The sequence below is a fragment of the Rhinolophus sinicus genome, chromosome 14, assembly GCF_057876585.1.
Source record: "Rhinolophus sinicus isolate RSI-liver-muscle chromosome 14, RSI-T2T, whole genome shotgun sequence".
NCBI lineage: Eukaryota > Metazoa > Chordata > Mammalia > Chiroptera > Rhinolophidae > Rhinolophus > Rhinolophus sinicus.
In genome coordinates this window covers 5400195-5423023 of record NC_142514.1, presented here as the reverse complement: position 1 = coordinate 5423023, position 22829 = coordinate 5400195, and the positions used below count along the sequence as shown (strand labels likewise).

The 22829-nt window shown below is 53.8% G+C and overlaps 1 protein-coding gene across 8 annotated transcripts in view; it reads left to right on the top strand.

Annotated features, from left to right (window-relative positions):
- The window catches only part of RERE (arginine-glutamic acid dipeptide repeats), a 389341-nt gene extending 368916 nt beyond the window's left edge, over positions 1-20425 (top strand). For 6 of the 8 annotated variants that reach the window (XM_019746719.3, XM_088790100.1, XM_019746721.3 and 3 more), the window contains 11 exons: positions 7580-7742; positions 8644-8736; positions 9180-9379; positions 11367-11528; positions 11936-12049; positions 12300-13609; positions 13692-13908; positions 14618-15341; positions 16896-17042; positions 17407-17587; positions 17856-20425. In XM_019746719.3, coding sequence (XP_019602278.2) covers positions 7580-7742; positions 8644-8736; positions 9180-9379; positions 11367-11528; positions 11936-12049; positions 12300-13609; positions 13692-13908; positions 14618-15341; positions 16896-17042; positions 17407-17587; positions 17856-17889 — 3345 coding nt within the window. In that variant the 3' untranslated portion in view covers positions 17890-20425. The remainder of the gene's footprint in view (positions 1-7579; positions 7743-8643; positions 8737-9179; positions 9380-11366; positions 11529-11935; positions 12050-12299; positions 13610-13691; positions 13909-14617; positions 15342-16895; positions 17043-17406; positions 17588-17855) is intronic. The other 2 variants (XM_019746720.3, XM_074334104.2) reach the window with 1 other exon arrangement.
- Positions 20426-22829: the final 2404 nt, after the last annotated feature.

Sequence of the window (22829 nt, the reverse complement as noted above, 5' to 3'; positions counted from 1 at the left end):
GTCCTGTCCCATCACACTGCAGTGCACTCAGCTGACAGCGGTAGGTGGGCTCCACAAGGATGTGTAGATTCTGAGGCCGCCGTCCACGAGCAGCTTCCAGGCTGTCTCCCTGGCCCCCACCTCCTCTGCCCCCGTTTTAGTAGCTGGTGCTTGGCCCACAAAGGATGCCTTTTGAAACTAGTGGTGGAGAAGAAATTAACTGCAGCTTTCCCTCACCAGCACAGGAGGCATTGTGGGCAGTCTCTGCTGGGTATCTCCTGAGGCTGGCACCTGGGCACACCCTACAGGCGGGGACCCTGATTAGAGTACTTCTTTCCTGCATCCCCTTCCCATTCTTCCGTATGCAAGGAGGACGACATTGGTTTTCCAGGGCCTTCCTTAGCATAACTGGGAAACCAGTGGTCGTCATTCTTTTTTCCTGCTGGTCACAAACCATGTTGTGAGAATGGAAGATGAAGGAGCATTGCCGTGTACACTGATCAGAAAGGGGCATGTGTCCAAGGTTGTTGCTGAAAGACGAGGCCTTCCTTGGCTTGTAACAAAAAGACCTGGTAGATGGCAGCCTGCAGGCACCCTGGATTCTGAGTGGTGGGGTCCCTGGACCTCATCTTCCCCCATACACCCCCGCCTCACTGTCCACACTTCTTTGGGTGGTTGTGGCAGTAATAGGTTATAATCACAAAATTTCGGACTCAGTCTTGGGTGTAGCCTTCTGATACGGGACCAGAATAATTGCCTGCCTCTTCTTGCCTGCACATCAGCCCCCCAGAGGGCTCCTGTCTGAGGAGTTAGTGTTGGGCTCAGGCATGAGAGAACCTGGGGGTGGGGAGCCAGCTGCTGTGCTCAGTCCTGGGGACAGACGTGCTTGCTGAGAAGGAGGCTTTGACACCTGAAATGCTCACAGTGCCTTTCCTCTTCAGCGATCTGTTCTGCGCTTTCATTTCCCCGAGGTCCCTTAGAGAGAAGACATGTAGCATATCTCAACTTTAAAAAAAGAAATTACCTTTTAATTGGGCAGGACAGGTTACAGGTTCTCCTCCCTTAGCATTGCAATGCCTGAGGGAAATTAAATAGCAGTTATGTTTGTGGGCAGTTTTTTAGCTTACCAAATGCCTACAGGTAAATCGATCTGCTTGTAAGACAGGAAAGAGACCCGATCAGGTTGTCTCCTGCAGCAGGGCTGTCAGCTCCCACCTCCAGCCTCTTCCCCCTATGTCGGCTTGTACACACACACATGCTGTGGGGTGCCCCTGGAACAAGTCTACAGCCTGTTGTTTTCCCAAAGTAAGGCAGAACTGGGCCCAGGCCATACGAGCAGATCTTACCTGAAATGGGTTTATACCTGAAAAGCCACCTGTAAGACGCGAACTGGCAGGCCTGAGCAGCCTGCCCCTGTTGCTTCAGCCCAGATTGCCCAGGCAGTGGGGCCAGGAAGGGAGCCTGCCCTGACGTTGGATGCTGAGTGAACTTGCTGGACTCACAGCATAACACAGGCAGGCACAGAAGTAAAATGGCTGAGGAAGAGGGGCCTTTCTCCCTACTGAGTCCAGGGGGCCCGAGCCCAGGAAGCTTCTGGATTCCAGGAGCGGCCCACGACCCAGCTGTCCGCTGGTGGCGGGAGCCTTTGTCAGCCTGACTCTTCTGTGTCTCATTGTCTTTCCTCCCAGCCCCCACCCCACCCGTATATTGCATTGAGCTGAGAGCCTTATTTCGTCTTCCTTCTCGTTCTCCCATGCATGGCACTACCCACCCCTTGTCCCTATTTTGATAGGAAATCTGAGAAACCTAACAGTGCCTACTTCTCTAACCCCAGCTAGATGGGAAGAAGCAGCCCTGCTGTATAGAGAGCCTGCGGTGGGAGGCTGGTACCTAAATCCAGAAGCCAGTCCCTTGTTGCCAGTGACTTTGTGCATAGCATATGACCTGTTAGTAAAATCCAGGGGACCCTCCACTGAAAGAGAAGGCAGAGAGTTGGGAGAGAGACGGGGTGTGGAGGGAGGAGAGGAAGAGAAAGAGAACCTGCTAAATATAGACCAGTGGATGAGAAAGCTTCTGTCGATTGGAGATGACTTCGCCCCCTCTCCTTTCCTTCTTTGCCCAGGCACTAAACCAGTTTTGTTTCGCATGCTGTGTGCAATTATAGCCCCATGATGTGAGGGGTGTGGACTGTGAGGCCTTGTTGTGAGATGAGGTGAGAGCACGGGAACAAAATGGTCATTAGAGGCCATTCGTGTTGACAACGTTTATACCCCTGTGTTTGCTTGCAGAAGCTAATTTGCAAGGCTGCCTCTGCGGAGCCGCCGTTTGATCAATGGTTGCCTGTGTTAATGTCTCAGTAAGCTATTGATTTCTGCAGCAGCTTTTGTTCCCCGAATTTATGTGCCGCGGGGTCTCTGCAGAACACACTCTGCATGTTTGATTAAAGTTCAATTGACTTCATTCCTGCTGAGGCTCGAGCTGCTTCACTCCCTATTTGTAGAACTAAAGCTTTCCCTGACATGTTCTTTTGTTTGTGCTCAAGACCTAGCCACCCATGCAGTCACCAGTATGCTATTTCTAATCCTCCTAGATTTGCTCCATTCCAGGGTTTAATCCCTTCGTAGACATTACAGTGGCTGAGAGGCAGCTCATAAAACCTGGTCTGGATTTTTTGTGGTCAACTTTATTGATGTATGATCAGTATGCATACCATATATACCATAAAAATGTACCTACTTTAAGTGCACAGTTCCATGACTTTTGACAAGTGTATAAATCAGTGTAAATACCACAATTATTCTATAGAATATTCTCATCACCCCAGAAGTCCTTTTATAAGCAATTGTCTCTAGACGACAGGCAACAACTAATTTCCTTTTTGTGATTATAGGTTTGACTTTTCTAGAATGGAATCATACCATATGTACCCTTTTGTGTCTGGCTGCTTTCATTCAACATGTTTTTCTGATCCTTCCATGTTTTTGCCTGTATCAATAACTTGTTCCTTTTTCACTGCCAAGTAGTATTCCAGTGAATGGGTGTACCGTTACATGTTTATCCATTCTGTCGAAGCGCATTTGGATTGTTTCCCGTTTTTGGCTATTCAGAGCTACTGTGAACCTTTGTGTAAAAGTCTTTGCGTGAGCATATTTTTATTTCTTTGGGGTAAACACCTAGGAGTGGAATAATTGCTAGGCCACATGGCAAATGTTTGTTTAGCTTTGTAAGAACTAGACAAACAGCTTTACAAAGTGGTTTGATCATTTTATATTTCCAGGGTATGAGAGTTCTGGTCACTCCTCCATCTTCCTGAATTTTGAAATTTATGTTCTTTCATTTCCTCAACTAATTTTAGACTTCCAGAGGAGGGTCCTTCAGGCTTGTCGATCCTTGCCACTCAGATAAGGGAATCTCTTCCGGTCCTTATTCCTGTTTAAAAGCTGTTACTTGAATGGTGACAGAAAGTTAGTGTTGATTTCAACATTAGGTTTCTTTTTTGTGTCCTGATTTTCTCACATGTAAAGGTTTAGTGTTGTGAACCTGGGCTTTTCCTGAGCCTGTTTTCTGTCTGGTGTCGATCCAGTCTCGGAGCCTTGCTGATTTCTGGCTTCCTATGTTTTACTCTGCAAGTTATGCCATTTCTTAAAACCATTTGAAACTCTTTCAAAACATTCATATCTGAGAAACAGAAATAATCCCTGGTAACCGTGTGAGGCAATATTGCATTCCAGACCAGTGCTACTCGTATGCAGAAGTGTCAGGGTGGCTGCTTTTTAACAACCATCAGTAAGACTGAGATTTGACAGAGACCCTGGTAGCACCTTCCCACCCGATTTTCTCTCCCATTTTTGTTTCCTTCCATCTCCTATAGCTTCACATTTCCTCTTATTCCAGGCCTCTATCATCCGCTGGCCCTAAAACAACTTCCACTAAAGGAGGAGATGGGAGAGGCCACTTGGGCTTTCTCATTCTTCCTTCCAGCTTTGGGACTGGGCTCTGATTTCCTGTACCAGTTGCCCTTTTGAACTGATGAAGCACACCAACCACTCTGACAAAATATGTGAGGGTGACAGTGACCTTCCTTGGCTTCTGTTCTGTGTTTTCTCACTGGAAAACAGGAGCCAGATCAGTTTCATGCCAGCACATGTCTCTTAACCCCTAGTGGGTTAATGAGTTTGTTCCCTCCAGCCAGCCAAGTATAGATAAGTGACATTCCAAGTCAGGAAGGTAGGAAGTAAAGGCAGGAGCCAGGAGGTTCTCAGATCATGGCCTTAGGGGCTCAGGACGCTAGGGTCACTTCAGGGACAATTACAGCCTACATTTGTAGAATAACATGGTAGACAAACAAGTCAGAAATTCAATGGCAGTCCCTACGTTTTTCCTCTTGTCCAGTTACCATCTCAGGGAACTGGAAAGGGGCCGAGGTGGGTGTGTGTGCGCGTGCGGACCGGCCTGTGCTCATCCTTGGTGTCTGGGTCCTGGCCTCCTTGGCCTGGGGTCGTGCTTCACCTGTTAAATACTGGCAGCCCTAGCATTTTATTAAGTGGTGCTCGGAAAGTCCGAAGCACATGCACAGCTCCAAGCAGATAACCACATGCTATGTGCTGGTGGAAGCCAGTCAGAAGTTCCTCTTGAATCACAGCCCTACTTTTAGGGTCTGATGACAGCTCCTCAGAAAATGCACACAGACTCCAACTCTGGGTAGTGAGGACTTGGCACACATGCCTTACCTGCTTCGCAGAACCCATTTTCCCACCTAAAATTTGCCCACTTCTCTACCAACTTGTCATCATGTGTCAAGGCTGTGGCTTCTGGAGTGTTTTTAATGAAACCGCGTCTGATTGGGTATGCTAGAATTTGTGGTGTGGTATCTGCGCTGCTTTATCTATTTTGGTCTCCCCAACACTAGTATTTCCAGCTAGGTCTCAGGTCACGAAGCACAAAATCTTTTCTCTTTCTTGGCTCTTCCGTTCACAAGGCAGTGAGCCTTCTGTGAGGCAGAGTGTGGCTCTGGCCAGTGAGCTCCCACGCTGGGATGCGGATTCCCCCAGGCTGACTTCCCGGGATGCGCTCATCTGCCAAGTTAACTGACTTTCCACAATATTTATTGAATTCGAGAAGATCAGTGTTATCTAGGCTCTCTCACTGCTTTAAGTGCTTATTTAAAAGGTAAGGATATTTTATCTTGGGATATTTGTTTTAAGAAATCGGTCTTTTCACATATATCAATGGAACAGGATAGAGAGCTCAGAAATAAACCCACGCCTATATGATCATTTAATCCACGACAGAGGAGGCAAGGATATACAGTAGGGTAAAGACAGTGTTTTCGATAAATGGTACTGGGAAAACTGGACAGATACATGCAAAGAAATGAAACCAGAGCACCTTCTTACTCCATGTACAAGAATAAACTCAAAATGGATTAAAGACCAAGACCCGAAACCATAAAACTCCTAGAGGAAAACAGAGACAGTAAACTCTCAGACATTACCCTTAGTAATATTTTTTACGGTATGCTTCTTCAGCCAAGGGAAGCAAAAGGAAAAATAAACAAATGGGACTATATCAAACCAAAGGTTTTGGAAACAAAAAGGAAAGGAAACCATCAACAAAACAAAAAGGTATCTTTATCTTACTGAATGGGAGAAGATATTTGCCAATGATACATATTATAGGATTTAATATCAAAGCTTTATAAAGAACTCATACAACTCAAAAGCAAAAAAAATAAACAATCCAATTAAAAAATGGGCAGAGGACCAGAACAGACATTTCTCCAAAGAGGACATACACATGGCCAACAGACGTATGAAAAGATGCTCAACATCACTAATCATCAGAGAAATGCAAATCAAAACCACAATGAGATATCATCTCACACCTGTCATAATGGCCACCATCAATAAATCAACAAACAATGAATGTTGGTGAGGATGTAGAAAAAGGGAACCCTCGTGCACTGTGGGTGGGATTGCAGATTGGTGCAGCCGCTATGGAAAACAGTATGGAGGTTCCTCAAAAAGTTAAAAGTAGAGCTACCTTATAACCCAGCAATTCCACTTCTGGGTATTTATCCAAAGAAGTCCAAACATAAAGATATATGCACCTTTATGTTTACTGCAGCGTTATTCACAATAGCCAACATATGAAAGCAACCGAAATGCCCATCAATAAATGATTAGATAAAGAAGAGGTGGTACATATGCACAATGGAATATTACTCTGCCATAAAAAAGAATGAAACCTTACCATTTGTGACAACATGGATGGACCTAGAGGGCATTAATGCTGAGTGAAATAAATCAGACTGAGAAAGACAAATACCATATGATCTCACTTATGCCTGAAATCTAAAGAACAAAATAAACACAACAAAACAAATACAGAAATGGACCGGAGCCATAGATACAGAGAACAGACTGATAGTTACTAGATGGACGGGGAGTTGGGTGGCAGGGTGACAAAGGGAAAGGGATTAAGAAGTACTAATTGGCAGTTACAAAAGTCACAGGGATGTACAGCATAGGGAATATAGTCAATAATATGGTAATAACTATATGGTGCCAGGTGGGTACTAATCGGAAGATCACTTCATAAATTATGTAAATGTCTAACCATTATGCTACACACCTGAAACTAATATAAAATAATAGTAAATGTCAATTATAATTGAAAAATATAGTAATAAAATTTTAAAAAGAAATTAGTCTTTTGTCACCCAGCGTTAGCTGAACGTGACATTCACCCATTTGTGTGTATGGTGTGCCTGCTGTTCTGGGGGTGGGGTATGAAAAGGCCGGTTTTTTTTTAAGTTGTGTTTGGGCTCATGTCCTCTTGCTGTAGTTTTTGGAAAGATGTCTTGCCTCTCTTTCTGCTGGGCCATGAACAGAGTAGCTCCTTTTGCCGTAAAGACTGATCTGTGACATAAGGCATTTCATGTGTGTGTCAGCACCTCTGTGTGTGTCCCCTCTTAGTCTTTCTCTGTCAAGCCTTTAGGACTTCGTGCCAACTTGTCCGGGTGCGGCACTCGGGTTGGGGTGGAGGCTGCAGACAGTTTTCTTGGGTTTGGGGTCTCCGTCCTTCCTGACCTCCCACCTGGCCCTCGTTCCCCAGCACCTCATTTGTACCTTGGCTGTCTCTGGAGCCGTCTGTCTGACGAGGCAGTTCCTTATCACATCCCGGTGATTGCACTGGAATGCTGGTGAGGAGCCCACGCGCACATGCACGTGCTCACACAGCCAGAGGGCAAGCACTTCTGTCCACTGGTTTTTGCTGCACCTCCTGTGCTTAGAACGGTGGTGGCGTCTGGCACATAGTAGGCACCCAACAAGTACTTGTTAAATGAGTGGGTGTTCTCAATGTCTAGAAGTTAGCTGCACTGGACTGAGGCGACAGACCCCATTCGCCCAGATTTCAGGCAGCTCAGCAGCTGTGTTTCCATTTCAAGCCCCAGGTGGGGCTTTGTCCTGGTCTCCAGTACAGCTATTTACAAACCCAGCTTCTGCTCCAGACAGGAGACAGGAGTGGCTGACATGGGGACCTGGAAAAGCCAACCCCTGTGGGCACTTCCCTCACAGCTAGCCCTTCTTTCTTGCAGGGGGAACTAATCACCTTCTATTACTACTGGAAGAAAACCCCTGAAGCCGCCAGCTCCCGGGCCCATCGCAGGCACCGCAGACAGGCCGTGTTCAGAAGGATTAAGACCCGCACCGCATCCACACCTGTCAGCACGCCTTCCAGACCCCCCTCCAGTGAATTCTGTAAGTGGGGGACTTTTCCCACTCAGCCATACACTGTCCCAGCTCTGGGCCTGCCCTCATAGACGTCCTTGTCACGGGACAGGCAAGAGCGGATGACACAGGGAACCCTGTGCACACACGGAGCCCGGCCTAAGGGTTGGCCTTGAGGGATTTGGTAGGGAGTTTCACAGATTACTCATACTTTGCAATTTTTCTAATAAACTCAACATCATTTCAGTTTTTTTACCAAAGTGTAAGTCTTGGCCTTGGCCTGGGCTGCTTTGATACTTTCAGAGCAGCTTTTCCATGTAGTAGCTGGTGTGCTGTTGGGGTTTCATTGTGCGGCTGTTGTGGCAGCCGTCGGATCAGATTAACATTTTCCACTTTGCCTCCTGGTGTACCAACACCCTCCTCTTGGTCCCAGTGCGACGTGCCGTCTGACACTGAAGCCCCACAGCTTGTTAATCCCTCACAACCAGCACAGCTGTCGTGCCGTGTGGTTCTGTCCTAGCCCAGGGCATGGGCTTCCGAGGGTCCCTTTGGTTGCACATGCAAACAGGAAGTAATCTAGTAATCCAGGGCCGGTGGGGGTGGCACTTGATGGAGAGGCACGTCCTTCAGGAAGCCTCGTGGATGCTGCTTCACCCTGTTCAGTTTCACCAGGTGTGGCTGTGCCTGCCCCCCCAGGATTCAGGTGTGACATCAGCCCCCAACAATCTAGCAGGGCAGGCCCTTGGTACCGCCTCTCACATATAAGTTCTTCCTCTGATGATTGGCCCTGAGGAAATCAGTCCCACCGCAGCCTCCTGGGCTACTCTGACTGGTGGCTCCGAGCCTGAGGCAGCCAGAAGTCACAAGTAGTCCCGGTCTTTGTCGAGTGTGACGATGTCCCTCTCCCCCCATTGTGTGCCCACCATGCCAGTGGACCTGAGCTCGGCCAGCGAGGATGATTTTGACAGCGAGGACAGTGAGCAGGAGCTGAAGGGGTACGCCTGCCGCCACTGCTTCTCCACCAGTAAGTGGGCGCTCCTGGCGGGGCTCCGGGCACTCGGGCCTGGCATTCGAATTGCGCTTCAGGCTTACTTGAGGGTTATTTGATCTCATTGCCCTGTTTAGCAGTCAGTACAGAGTACTGACCAGTGGATAGGACAGACTTGCTCACGGTTGGTCTGAGGGTGCCTGTGTTTCCGGAGAGCCTGCTGCCCGCTCCTCCTGGGTACCCTGAGAAGAGGGAGGTGGGGGCAGTAAATAGTCCTGAAACCCTCTCTTGCCCTGGGAGAGAGCAGGCAACACCAGGACCTGAGCAGGCTGAGCATCAGGTGTCTGTCCGAGCCCAGAGCTGCGTGGCCTCGTGGCACCAGGGTTGGTGGAGCCCACAGAGGGCCCCCTGCTCCGATGCCCCCAAGGACGTCGGTCTCTGAGGGCGCCACCCTACCTCCCCGGGCTCTGCCCTCACAGCCTCCAAAGACTGGCACCACGGGGGCCGGGAAAGCATCCTGCTCTGCACTGACTGCCGGATCCACTTCAAGAAGTACGGCGAGCTGCCCCCCATCGAGAAGCCCGTGGACCCCCCGCCCTTCATGTTCAAGCCCGTCAAAGAGGAGGACGATGGGCTCAGTGGGAAGCATAGCATGAGGACACGGCGGACTCGAGGCTCGGTGAGTCCCCAGGCCGGCCCCCCAAGCCTCAGGCACCCTGACCCCGTCTCCAGGCTGCTGGGATGCTGGGAGCTATGCCCACCAGGCGGAGGATGAGAAAGGTTTTGTTTGCGGTAGAGATGCAGACCCCCGGAGGTGAAATGGTTGGCCCAGAGGCACTGGCTTTGCCTACAGGCTGGGAAGACGGCTCTCCGCCACTTCTCTCCTCCCTCTTCCTGGGCGAGTCAGTGGGGTGCATTGGTCTCAGTTTCTGCCTAAGTGCATGCGCTCCATGTCCCTCAGACCTCCCCCTGGCGCACGGGCCAGTAACCTCTAGTGGGCATATCGCTGCCATTTGAAACTTGCAGGCTTTTTAAAAATATATTTGACCCACTTTTGGAAACTTTCAGGTACATTTGTGTTTTTTCTTTTGTTGTTTTTTTGTTTTATTTTCTAGGTGTTTTTTGTTTGTTTGTTTGTTTTTTTGATAATAGCAATCCTCTCATTGGTTTTGACTTGTATTTTCCTAATGAGTAGTGATGTTGAGAATCTTTTGATGTATTTATTGTCCTTTTGTATATCTTCTTTGGAGACTGATCTGATCTACTCTAGTCCTTTGCTCATTTTTGAACTGGGTCCTTGAATTTTTGAGGACAATTTTTTTTTTTTTTAACGATTTTATTGGGGAAGGGGAACAGGACTTTATTGGGGAACAGTGTGTACTTCCAGGACTTTTTTCAAGTCAAGTTGTTGTCGTTTCAATCTTAGTTGTGGAGGGTGCTGTTCAGCTTCAAGTTGTTGTCCTTTCAGTCTTAGTTGCAGGGGGCGCAGCTCAGCTCCAGGTCCAGTTGCCGTTTTCTAGTTGCAGGGGGCGCTGCCCACCATCCCTTGCGGGACTCGAGGAATTGAACTGGCAACCTTGTGGTTGAGAGCCCATGCTCCAACCAACAGCTATCTGGGAGGCAGCTCAGCTCAAGATGCCGTGTTCAATCTTAGTTGCAGGGGGTGCAGCCCACTATCCCTTGCGGGACTCGAGGAGTTGAACCGGCGACCTTGTGGTTGAGAGCCCACTGGCCCATGTGGGAATCGAACCGGCAGCCTTTGGAGTTAGGAGCATGGAGCTCCAACTTCCTGAGCTACTAGGCCAGCCCTTGTGTTTTTTTTCAATTCACTGCATAGTCTCTTCATAAAGAGACTTTGTTTTCCAGGTTGGAAATGTGGCAGGGACCTTTGGGAGCTAGGATTTTCCCTGATCAGGGACCAGGACACTGCCAGGGTCTTTTTCTGTAGCGCTGGCCTCCCTAGGGGCCCTTTTAGGCAGTTGCGTGCCACCATCCACCTTCCTCTGACCCTAGCACGCTGATCACCGGACGCTGCTCGCTCAGAGAGGCACAGGTGGGCCAGCGTGAATCACTGTACCCCCATCTCTTCTGAGCCCCCAGTGTGCTGCCAAAACATGATGAAATGCTTGGTGGTTTCAGGAACAAGTTACATTATTTGACAGCTCGTGTCTTTGGGTCACTCCCCATCTTGTCACATGAATCAGCAGGTGTTTCTTTTGTTTGGTTGGGTTGGGAGAGCGGGCAGTTACATGGAATAAATGGAAAGAGTGAGGAGACTTAAAGCCGGCTTTGTGTGTAATTGTCATTCTGGAGAATGTGGCAGAGCAGACTGCCCTCACTGACTTCTGCCCCTCAGAAAGCCGTGCTCATTTCCAGTACACGTCACTTGAGGACAGTCCCTGGAGATGGGTGCTTTGGAGTAAAGTGAGAATCGCTCACTTTTGTGTGTGAACCCACCATTCACCCCCTCCTCCCTCCGCTCCATAGTGACCCCATGCTGTGAGGGACACGGGGTGGGGGGGGGTGCCTTTGTTTGCCAGGGGCTGGGATTTGTGGTGAGGCCGATGGTGGGCTCTGCTCTTGATGCTCCTGCGTGTGGGCTGGGCTCAGGTGGCCCATGTGGAGACTGGGGTCCAGTCTCACCAGCCCCTGGTTTGGGTGGGCAGATGTCTACACTGCGCAGTGGTCGAAAGAAGCAGCCAGCCAGCCCTGATGGTCGCGCCTCGCCCATCAATGAAGACATCCGCTCCAGCGGCCGCAACTCCCCCAGTGCTGCCAGCACCTCCAGCAATGACAGTAAAGCGGACACGGTGAAGAAGTCGGCCAAGGTGAGGCGCGGGGGGCGGGGGCTGGGGGTTGCTGGAGTTGGGGACCAGCTCCTTCAGACTTGGGGCCGCAGGTCCTCTGTGGAGCCTCCCTGGCCTAGGGCTGCCAGTGGGGGCCTGGAGAAAGGGGTTCTAGCTTAGCTCCTACCACTGACCTTTGGGGGCTCCGGAGGCCTCAGAGGCAGAGGGTGGGTGGTAATTTGAGAGGCTGTCTCCTCCCAAAGTCAAGTTACCCCCATCCCCAGATACTTGTTCCTTCCTGGCTCTGGCTGGTCTCTTCCAGAGCTGTCTTGCTTCTGAAGCTGGAGCTCAGAATGCGAGAGCAAGGTGAGCTCCAGGCTGAGCTCAGGAGTCTGTCCCCAGCCATCCTGTTCCCCAAACCTGACCCTCCTCGTGCTTTCCCACCACAGAAAGTGAAGGAGGAAGCCTCGTCCCCACTGAAGAACACCAAGCGCCAGCGGGAGAAGGTGGCCTCTGACACAGAGGAGGCCGACAGGACCAGCTCCAAGAAGACGAAAACCCAGGTGAGGCTTGCAGCCGAGCCTTGCTGACTATAGCTGGCAGCTGATGCCCCTTGAGACGCCCCCAGCTGATTCTCCCTGGGGAGGCAGTGCCCTCTGTCCCAGGGAGGAGGCGAGAGTGGCTCCCGAGACTGGCTGGGTTAGGGCAGGGCCCCTGGTCTTTGGGGCCAAGCCTGGTGCTTCCTCAGCACGTGCCAGGCGCAGAGGGAGCCCTACCCTCCTAGAGCTTCCTCCCTCCCTTCTCTGGCCCCAGGAGATCAGCCGGCCCAACTCACCATCCGAAGGCGAGGGAGAGAGTTCCGACAGCCGCAGTGTCAACGATGAGGGCAGCAGTGACCCCAAAGACATCGACCAGGACAATCGCAGCACGTCGCCCAGCATCCCCAGCCCCCAGGACAACGAGAGCGACTCGGACTCCTCTGCCCAGCAGCAGACGCTGCAGGCCCAGCCCCCGGCCTTGCAGGCTTCCAGTGCGGCTGCTCCAGCTCCCGCGGCCCCCCCGGGAGCCCCCCAGCTTCCCACACCAGGGCCCACCCCCTCTGCCACTGCAGGCCCTCCACAGGGCTCCCCGTCAGTCTCCCAGCCGTCTAACCAGGCTCCATCGGCCCCTCCCCACGCCCATGTCCAGCAGGCACCCGCCCTGCACCCACAGCGGCTGCCCTCCCCACATGCCCCGCTGCAGCCTCTGACCGGGCCAGCTGGCCAAACCTCCGCCCCGCCTCATACCCAGCCCGCCCTGCACAGTCAGGGCCCACCCGGCCCTCACAGCCTGCAGGCCGGGTCCCTGCTGCCGCACCCAGGCCCCCCTCAGCCCTTTGGCCTCCCTCCTCAGGCCTCCCAGGCTGCCGCTCACCCTCACACCTCCCTGCAGCCCCCAGCCTCTCAGTCAGCGTTGCAGCCCCAGCAGCCCCCACGGGAGCAGCCCCTGCCACCAGCACCCTTGGCCATGCCGCACATCAAGCCCCCACCCACCACGCCCATCCCCCAGCTGCCAGCACCGCAGGCCCACAAGCACCCACCTCACCTCTCAGGGCCCTCACCCTTCTCCATGAACGCCAACCTCCCGCCCCCTCCAGCACTGAAGCCCCTGAGCTCCCTGTCCACACACCACCCCCCTTCAGCCCACCCTCCACCCCTGCAGCTCATGCCTCAGAGCCAGCCACTGCCCTCCTCCCCTGCACAGCCGCCTGTGCTGACCCAGAGCCTGCCTCCTGGCGCTGCCTCCCACCCCCCCACAGGACTCCACCAGGTGCCCTCTCAGCCCCCGTTCACCCAGCACCCCTTTGTCCCTGGGGGCCCTCCTCCCATCACCCCTCCAACCTGCCCCTCCACCTCCACCCCACCTGCGGGGCCTGGCCCATCAGCCCAGCCACCCTGCTCTGCTGCTGTTTCTTCGGGAGGCAGCGCACCTGGGGGGACAGCCTGCCCGCTCCCCACTGTCCAGATCAAGGAAGAGGCTCTGGATGACGCTGAGGAGCCCGAGAGTCCCCCGCCCCCGCCTAGGAGCCCGTCCCCCGAGCCCACTGTGGTGGACACCCCCAGCCACGCCAGCCAGTCGGCCAGGTACTGGTCCCAGGAGCCGGGACGGCGCGGGGCCGGGCTCGGCTTTGGCAGGGGCCCCAGCGAGAGATGTGGCCTCTTTCAGGTTCTACAAACATCTGGATCGGGGCTACAACTCGTGTGCGCGGACAGACCTATACTTCATGCCTCTGGCGGGATCCAAACTGGCCAAGAAGAGGGAGGAGGCCATTGAGAAGGCCAAACGGGAGGCAGAGCAGAAAGCACGAGAGGAGCGGGAGCGGGAGAAGGAGAAGGAGAAGGAACGAGAGCGCGAGCGGGAGCGGGAGGCGGAGCGGGCGGCCGTGAGTGCTCGGCTGGGCGGGCGGCCCGTGTGCGGGAGGGGCCTGGTCATGCCAGGCTGGGGCCGCTGGGGCCGCCCTGCTTTGTGTGACAGTTGTTCCACAGTTCATTTCCACAGCAGCTGGAGGGTCAGGTTGTTTGAACCCCATCCCCAGGCTTTTCTGAGTGCCGCTCATCCCTGAGCGACTGGTGTGACCCTGGTGCCCACCAGAGCCAGCCCTGGGCCCCCCCTTGCCCAGACTCGCGCCATGCGACCGCTTCCTTGGCCCTGGCAGGTCCAGGCTGCCTCAGAGCAGGCCTGCACGCTTGTGTCTCACTTACTCGAAGGAAGGAACGGAAGAGAAGCTAAGGGTGAGGCGAGCCGGGCACTGGGGCGATCCCCAGCCACCTCAGATCCCTCTGGCCGCCCCACCTGGGTGCGCTCCTATCGGCTGGGCCACATGGCCCCTGCCTCTGCAGTGGGGAGCCGCCCACACACACCCCCTCCTATGCAGCACCTTGTCTCACAGATACACGAAGCTATCTAGGGCACCAAGGAGACTGTCACAGCTGGGTCTGGACCATGGCAAGGACATGGTCCAGGCCATGGCTGGGAGACAGGTCTCGGTGCTGGTCTGGAGGGACCGAGTTGGCAGGATGGCAGTAGGGTGGCGCTTCTCTCCTCAGATCCCTGAGCAGCTGACATCACCCCTCACACCCTCTTTCCTTCAGCAGAAGGCGTCCAGCTCGGCACATGAAGGCCGCCTCAGCGACCCCCAGCTCGGTGGTCCCGGCCACATGCGGCCATCCTTTGAGCCACCACCCACCACCATCGCTGCTGTGCCCCCGTACATCGGGCCCGACACGCCTGCCCTCCGGACTCTGAGCGAGTATGCTCGGCCCCACGTCATGTCGCCCACCAACCGCAACCACCCCTTCTACGTGCCCCTCAACCCCACTGACCCCCTGCTGGCCTACCACATGCCTGGCCTGTACAACGTCGACCCCACCATCCGGGAGCGGGAGCTCCGAGAGCGGGAGCTCCGGGAGCGGGAGATCCGGGAGCGCGAGTTGCGGGAGAGGATGAAGCCGGGCTTTGAGGTGAAGCCCCCAGAGCTGGACCCCCTGCATCCGGCCACCAACCCCATGGAGCACTTCGCCAGGCACAGCGCCCTCACCATCCCCCCCACTGCGGGCCCCCACCCTTTCGCTTCTTTCCACCCGGGCCTGAACCCCTTGGAGAGGGAGAGACTGGCCCTGGCGGGCCCGCAGCTGCGGCCTGAAATGAGCTACCCTGATAGACTGGCGGCTGAGCGGATCCACGCCGAGCGCATGGCGTCACTGACCAGCGACCCTCTGGCCCGACTGCAGATGTTCAACGTGACTCCACACCATCATCAGCACTCACACATCCACTCACACCTGCACCTCCACCAGCAGGACCCCCTCCACCAAGGTGGGTGGCTAGTCGGGAGCGCTGGTGTGGAGGGGTGCGGGCCGAGATGGAGATGCGCTTTCCTAAGCCCGCCTGATTCCTGGCAGAGCTGAACGTTCAGCATCCACCGAGGAACCGCGTTGTCAGTTGACGCACGTTCAGCCTTTGTCTCTGCTCAGCCCCTCAGCTCCTAGAGCTGCGGTGAAGCTTAGGATCTTGGCCCCATGCCTCGGGTGGGCCAGGGTGGGAGGGCAGCAGCCTTTGCTCACTGGGGCAGGTTTAGGGCAGGAGGCAGGACCGAGGGCCTTGGGGCACCCTGGGTGGCGATAGGTTGTCACTGAGCGGGAACTTAAAGGAGCAAGCCTCCTGCCCCCGTGGGGAATGAGGCTGGGGCTCCTGCTGGCTGGCCTAAGGCAGGCGTGGGCACAGCTGGAGCCCCGCTCGCTCCGAAGCCCTGCAGACCAGGTAGGTAGAATGGGAGGAGGAGAGGCTGGCCTTGCTGTCCACCCAGGAACTTCCTCGTGCACAGACCTCCATGCTGGGGAGAGGGCTGGCAGAGCAGGGCCCAGAGGGAGGGCCGCAGCTGGCTTCTTACCTGTGTCCCCAGCCCTGATACAGGGAACCAAGGAGCTGTCGCATTCACCCCCTGGTCCTCACACCTGGAAGTCTCATGCCACCTGGTGTGGGCCTTTTAAGCCCCAGTGTAACCAGCAGATGTGCCTCAATGTGCTGCAAGCGGACAGCCATTCACTCATATAATATTCATTCGACAAGAATTGGCTGAGCACTTGTGATGTGCCAGGCTCAGTTGCAGGTGCTAGCAGCACCCCATCCCCGTTTACCTTCCATATCTGGGAGGCAGGTAGTAAACGTGTCTGGGATTGTGAGAAGTGGCCGTGTTGTGGAGGACTAAGCGGGGAGCGGGAACACGGCCAGGGCGATCCTAAGAGACCACTGGAAAACCTCCCGGGTCGGTGACCTGTGAGCAGACTTAGGGGGTGAAAGGGCTGCTCACTGGAGACCTGAGGAAAGCATCTCCAGGCAGAGGGAGAGCAGGTGCAAAGGGCCTGGGTGCGCTGCTCACTCAAGGCAACCAGCAGAGGAACAGCCAAGGGAGAGCGGAGAGGGCACTGTCAGCGGCCAGTGGTGCCAAGCCCCGTCCCTGCCCACAGCGTGCTCCTAGTGTCCTTTGGGTTCTGTAAGTGGACGGCCAGGGAGGCATCCCTGGGCAGGGCGCTAGTCCAGCCCCCAGCTGAGCAAGGAACACTGGCTGAGGCAGGCCTGGAGCAGTCGGCCAGGGGGGCTCTGCTGGTCCCTGGTTCTCAGCACAATGGGGTGCCAGAGACTGCCTGTAGGGGGTGCCCAGGGGAGAAGGAAATAAGTCAGCTCTTCACTTCTTGTCCTTTCTGGAGCTCTACTACAGGTGTGTGTGGAAAGCGGGGGGGTTACTAGTGACTGGATCAGGGTTACTGGTGGGCCTGGTGACCAGGAGCCAGCGCTTCTAGCCGAGAAGGGCAAACGCTGAGAGCCCCATGACCCTGCACCGCCTGTATCCGGATCTCTGCCCTTTTCTAGGTTCCGCAGGCCCGGTTCACCCACTGGTCGACCCTCTGACCGCTGGCCCTCACTTGGCTCGTTTTCCCTATCCCCCTGGCACTCTCCCCAACCCTCTGCTTGGACAGCCTCCCCATGAACACGAGATGCTTCGTCACCCAGTTTTTGGTAAGAATGCACCTGGGATAGGAGGAGTCCAGTGTGAGAGTCGGCTTAGGGGTCTGGTCTGAGGTCATGTTCCTTCACTCATGTATTCAACAAATAACCTCCTGTGTGTCGGGAATCCACTTGGGAATAAGGCTGCAAACCCCTGCCCTCAGAGCTGGGGGTGGGGTAGGCAGTGAAGGAGTTACAGGGGCTCAACATTCAAACTGAGGGCTTAGGAGGTAAGCCTCTCTGAAGAAGGCTGAGGTGCAGGGGGGAGGCCCCCCCAGCAGGGGAAGGAGGGGCACTACTTAGGGCATCTCTTGCCCCTCCTCTGGGAGGCTCTCTCCTGGCCTTTCTATAGCAGATACTGCTTTGTGTTTGGCAGGCACCCCTTACCCACGAGACCTGCCTGGGGCCATCCCACCCCCCATGTCGGCGGCCCACCAGCTACAGGCCATGCACGCCCAGTCGGCTGAGCTGCAGAGACTGGCCATGGAGCAGCAGTGGCTGCATGGACACCCTCACATGCATGGGGGCCACCTACCAAGTCAGGAAGATTATTACAGGTGATTCGGGAGGGGCAGGCTGGCTGAGCCCAGGGTCCCGCCTACCCCACCTGTGGGCCACTTACCCACAGCGCCACTCCCCCTTGGCCCCATCAGGCCTTGGCCTGTGGCCCTAGAGGGCAGCCCCCTCGAGGAGCTGTCGTGGTAGGAGGGAGGTGGGGGTGGGGTCAGCTGTGCAGGGAGCTGCCTGGGACAGTTGGACCCTGAGCGGATGCTGTGCTCCTGCCCAGGCCGGATGCTGACTGTTCTTCCCTCTTTTTTTTTCCAGTCGACTGAAGAAAGAAGGTGACAAGCAGTTATAAGTTATTTATTTGTTAATGCTGGCTGTGGAAACCCCAGTTCTTGGGGGAACAAACAGGACTTTTTACATACAATAGGATCTGCAAAAGCAAAAAGAATATCTTCTAAAGATTTCTTTATATATTTAAAAACCCACAACTAAAAATGTATCAGCATAATAGTGTTTGTTTGTAGAAAGGATTCCTTGAGACTGGTTTGGGTCTCTGTGCATGACAGTCCCCCAGAAACTTAGCGAGTCCTGGACTGGACTGAACATTCAGAAAACTTCCTGGCAATCTTGGGGTGCGGTGCGGCTTTCGTTTTCTTTTCCTTCGTTGACTTCTCAGTAGGTGCTAGAATCCAGCTCACACCCTTCACTGTGCGTGCAGACACACAGCCCCGTGTGTTTCAGAACCCACAAGGTTGGCAGATAGGCGGCATCTGAGTTGGGAATCCAAGAGCTATAATTTTTAAAAAATCTTTTATTTTAATACATTGTAGGAAATCTTCATAATTTGAGAAAGTTCTGCAGCATGGCTTTTTATGTCTGTAAATAATTTTAGAACAGCCTTTTTTTCTTTTCACAAACGACTATTCTGATCTATTTTTTTCCAGCCATGTCACTAATTGTGAATTCCTACCAGCTATTGACAGAATACAGAGTTGATTTTTTAATAAAAAGTTATATATAATTATCCCTTTAATTAAAGGGAACAGATGGGCGTTACTAATTACAAACGGGCAAAGCTTGGGACGAGATTTGGTCGCAGCGGTGATCATCCAGGGGTTTGCAGGAACCAATGTTCCAAACTGTTTCTTTGTTTTGCTGCTTTGATTTTCACTTCTGCCTGTTCCGAGCTTGTGCTTTGCCAGCGGTGCAGACATCTGTTAGGGTGAACCTCTGTCGTTTTGCACCAGGAGTTAACAGTCCACCCGTTGTCCCATCTCTGTGGGATAGAAAGCACATGTTCTGTGTGTCTGATTGTAGGTTTCCTTGTAGATTTCTATGCACATACATTTGACCTGGATGAACTGCCTTTCTTAATAAACATTCTAGAAAATTCAAGAAAATGATTCCTTACAAATAACAGCACATCTGCTTGCCAAAGGAATCTGTTAGAAATCTCTTCCGTGTGTGTTGCCACGGGGTTCTTCTGGTGGGGAGGCCCGGCCATCCTCGTCACACCCTGGGGCTGCTTTCCAGGGGGGGAGACCCTGGGGTTGGCTCAGTTCTGGGTGGTGGCCTGTGTGTCTACCCCAGGAGCGTGGTGACTCACGTCGGACTGGGAAACTATTTGATTCCCACTCCATCCAGGAGTCGCAGCCACAGACGTGGAGTGGGAGGGCACACTTGCCCCGGGAGGTGCCACCCTGGGGGGCTCAGGCTGTCTGCACCCGTTGATCAAGCTTTCTGCCAGGATGTGACCTTTTCCATTCCTCTTCTCCAGACTTGAGGGCTGTTTCTGCCGTTGGATGTGGTGGCCACATCCAAGAATTGTCAGACAACGAGATATTTCTGTGGGTCAGTGGACGTGAAGTGTCTCCAGGACCCAAGCCACATAGGGATAGGAAGAGAAGCTGGCGCTTTGACCCAGAAACCAGCAGGTGTTAGCTCAAGTTCAGTTTCCGGGTTCCAACCTGATCAGGGGTGTTTCCGTTTCTATTAAAACCATGTTCGGTTTCAGTTGGGACAGGTAGAGGATCGTTTTGTCTGTTGAAAATGTTTGTAGTTTTTTTTCTTTCGTTTTCTTTCATTCCATTTCTGCCTTAAATTTTTAACTCCTCATTGGGGAGACGAGCTCAGATGAGCCCTTTGTTACCACACTGTGGCTGCATTGGCAGGGGCATTTGTCTCCTCTGGGGGCGGTGATGTGCCATCGGGGCTGCTCTCCTGCGGGGCACCCCACAGGCTGCTGAGGCCGGCATGCTCCCACACCGAACCCCACCTTCTCTCCCATCTTTTGTTTTCCTTCTGGTAGAACACAATGCCTACCATTCAGTTAAACCTTCTTTATCTCCTCTCTATCATCCATTTTTCCAAAGAAGAGAGAGAGTGAAGTACTTTGAAGTCTGTATTGAAAATTGTCTGAAGGTGTTTTCCTGTTAGGTTTTGGTTTTCCTTCCACGTGCCAAGGTGAAGCACTGAGTCTTCATTTAAAAGCCCGCAGCCTGAAACCCTCACCTGATCAGCTCCAGTGTAGGAGGCCCGCACCTTCACGGCGTCTCCGAAGCCCGCCCCCTTGCTTTCCTTTTGGATTTTCCCTCTTTTTGTTGGAAGTTCGGTTTTGCTTTTCCGTGTTTCGTATGTGTCTTGTTCCGTGTCGTCAAGATTGAGCGTCACGTCTCACTCGGCAGAAGCAGAGCAGAGTGTACATTCTGATTTGCTCCGTTTATATATATCTTGAAGCTAAATGTATATATGAGTAGTTTGCCATGAGATAACACAGTGTGAACAGAGTAGACCCAGAAATCGTGACTTCTGTGTTCTCTCCATTTGAGTATTTTGTAATTTTTTGGAAATATTTGTGGACATAAATAAAACCAAGCTACACTACAACAGCTGGGTGCTGACCAGCGTGCTGTGTCTCCTTCCTGGGACTGGGTGGGGAGGGGGCCTGCCGCCCCTGCCTCGGTCCCCCACGGTGGGCCGGGACAGCACCAGTCTGTGCTCTGCTGTTGCCAGCACACTTTCCTTTCAAAGCAGCTTCCAGAAAGATCTACATTCGTGCTGTCGGGAGGAAGCGTTTCTCAGGTGAGTACATCTGCTCTCGTGGACCCTCCAACCTGCTGACTTGAGAGAGTCGACCGGCAGTGGGACCAAGAATACCCTCTTCTCCCCAGATCCTTTTCTCCCCCTGCCACGCACCCCACACCTCTGGGGGACACTTTCCAAGGTGTATGGCCGTGCAGCTCCTCCTCTGCGTAGGGGAGGTACAGTGGCCACCTCCTGGCTGCACCTGCCGCCTTGTCCCTAGTCTGCCTCTCCCCCCCCAGGATGCAGCCTCGCTCAGGTGGGGTGGGGGGAGGGGTTCTTAGCCACCGAGGATGCCGCAAGTAGTCTGCAGGGTGTGGATGTGGCCTGAGGGACAGCGGTCATCAGAATGGATTCAGGCTTCTTCCAGAGACCAACAAGTGTGTTTTCCTGCAGCTTCAAGACTCCCTGGGAATCCATAGGGTTGTCTTTCCATCTGGTATATGTCCGTGAGTTTCCAGATGTGTTGGGAGATGGAGCCATAGCACCCCAGAGCACTTACTATTGATAAGCCAGGCAGGGCTCCTTGCTCGCAGTAGTGGCCCGGGGAACAGCACGGTGACACTACCTAATACGGGGCACAGGAAAGCTTGGATGGCCAGAGGGGTGGCCCGAGGGGCATACACATCAGTGGCCTTGGAGAAAACTCCATTGGCAGGATTCCTGCTCAGCAACCTGGCTGGTCAGGGAATGAAATATAGGACCTGCAGACCAGCTATGGGGGCACATGCAACTGTCATTCTGGATCATGGACAAGAAGGGATGGGGCAGCAGAGGGGACAGTGAACAGCTGGACCCAGGGGCCATCTTTGCTGTGGATAAAACTGCAGTTTTTAGTGGGCATAAATTTATGCACATTTCAAAGTTAAACTAATAGACCAAAAAGTCTGAATGGACACATAGACTGATGCTGCAGAAGAGGCCCTCATCAGAGCTGTATGGGTTGTAATTGCTTCTCCGGCATGGCCACTGTCACCACCCTGCCATGTACCCATTCTGAGGCAGAGGTCTGCCCTGATGGACATGGATTCGTAAGGAGGGGACAAAGGGTCTACTGTCCAGCACCTGTGCCCCCAGGCAGGCCCTCACCTCTTGGACCCCAGATGAACTGGCATGGGTGCCCCTCCATCCTTTGGTCCCTGTGGTGGCCCCTGGGCTTGGGCTCAGCAGCTCCTGTGGTTCCAGTGCAGCACAGGCTAAGAAAAAGGCGCTTTCAGGGCCTCCTTGGGACTGAGCGGTGTAGCTGGGTGCGTGGTGCCAATGTGATAAATGGGACCTCAGTTGGGCACCACCTAGGTAAGCTGAGGTCAGCCACTGGCTAAGATGCACAGCAGGGGAATCAGCGACCTCCCACGTTGGCATGGAGTTAGGGGAACCGTCATGCCTGGCCTGGTCCGCGGAGCTGTGCAGTGTGGACACCAGCGACTGGTGGGGAGGGGCAGGGCTGCATGGGAGCTTGTCCGGGCCAGGAGCCCCTCGCTAGCCTCAGGCCTTAGATCCCCAACCACACAGTGAATCTCAGGGACCAGCACAGGCTCAGAGCTATGGAGTCAGAGCGGGACCAGGCTGGAGTGCAGCTAACAGTCCCCAAGACCAGTGGAAGTGTCTGCACACTGGACCCCTGAGCGATCCCTTGCCCCTGAGCCCGTAGAGACCCTAAGGGACAAAATCAGCCAGTCAAGCCTGTGGGGGGCTAGTTCCTGCTGCAGGAAAACGTGAGCCCTCTGCATGCTTGGAGCTCCCTCTGAAGTCAGGGCCTGGCTGGAGCTGGACCACGCAAGCTGCATGGGCCACTGTGGATGGAGCACATGGCCCCTTTGTGGCCTGGGAGCAGCCTCCTGCAGCAGCGTGGGCTTTCCCCTGAGGTTTGCCACCCTCGCTGGTTCTCTGTCCTGCATTTTCGGTCCTTGGTGCTCTCAGGATCTGAGGTGTCCTCGCCCTGCACCCTCACTGGGTTCCCAGCTGCCCCGGAGAGCTCTGGCAGCTCCAATGCCGGGCCCTGGAAATTTATTTTGCTGCAACCCCAGGTGGTTTCTCTAGTGGCTGTCTCTGCCAGGAACAGCTTCCAAGTCACCTGTACTTACTTTTGGCATGTTCAGGGACCCAGTCTGCAAAAGGGACTCGGCTTTGCCATCATGGACCCCTGGCTACTCCTCCCCAGCACCAGGTTCCAGCCAGTGCAAGGCATTAGCTCCAAAAATACTTGCTGAA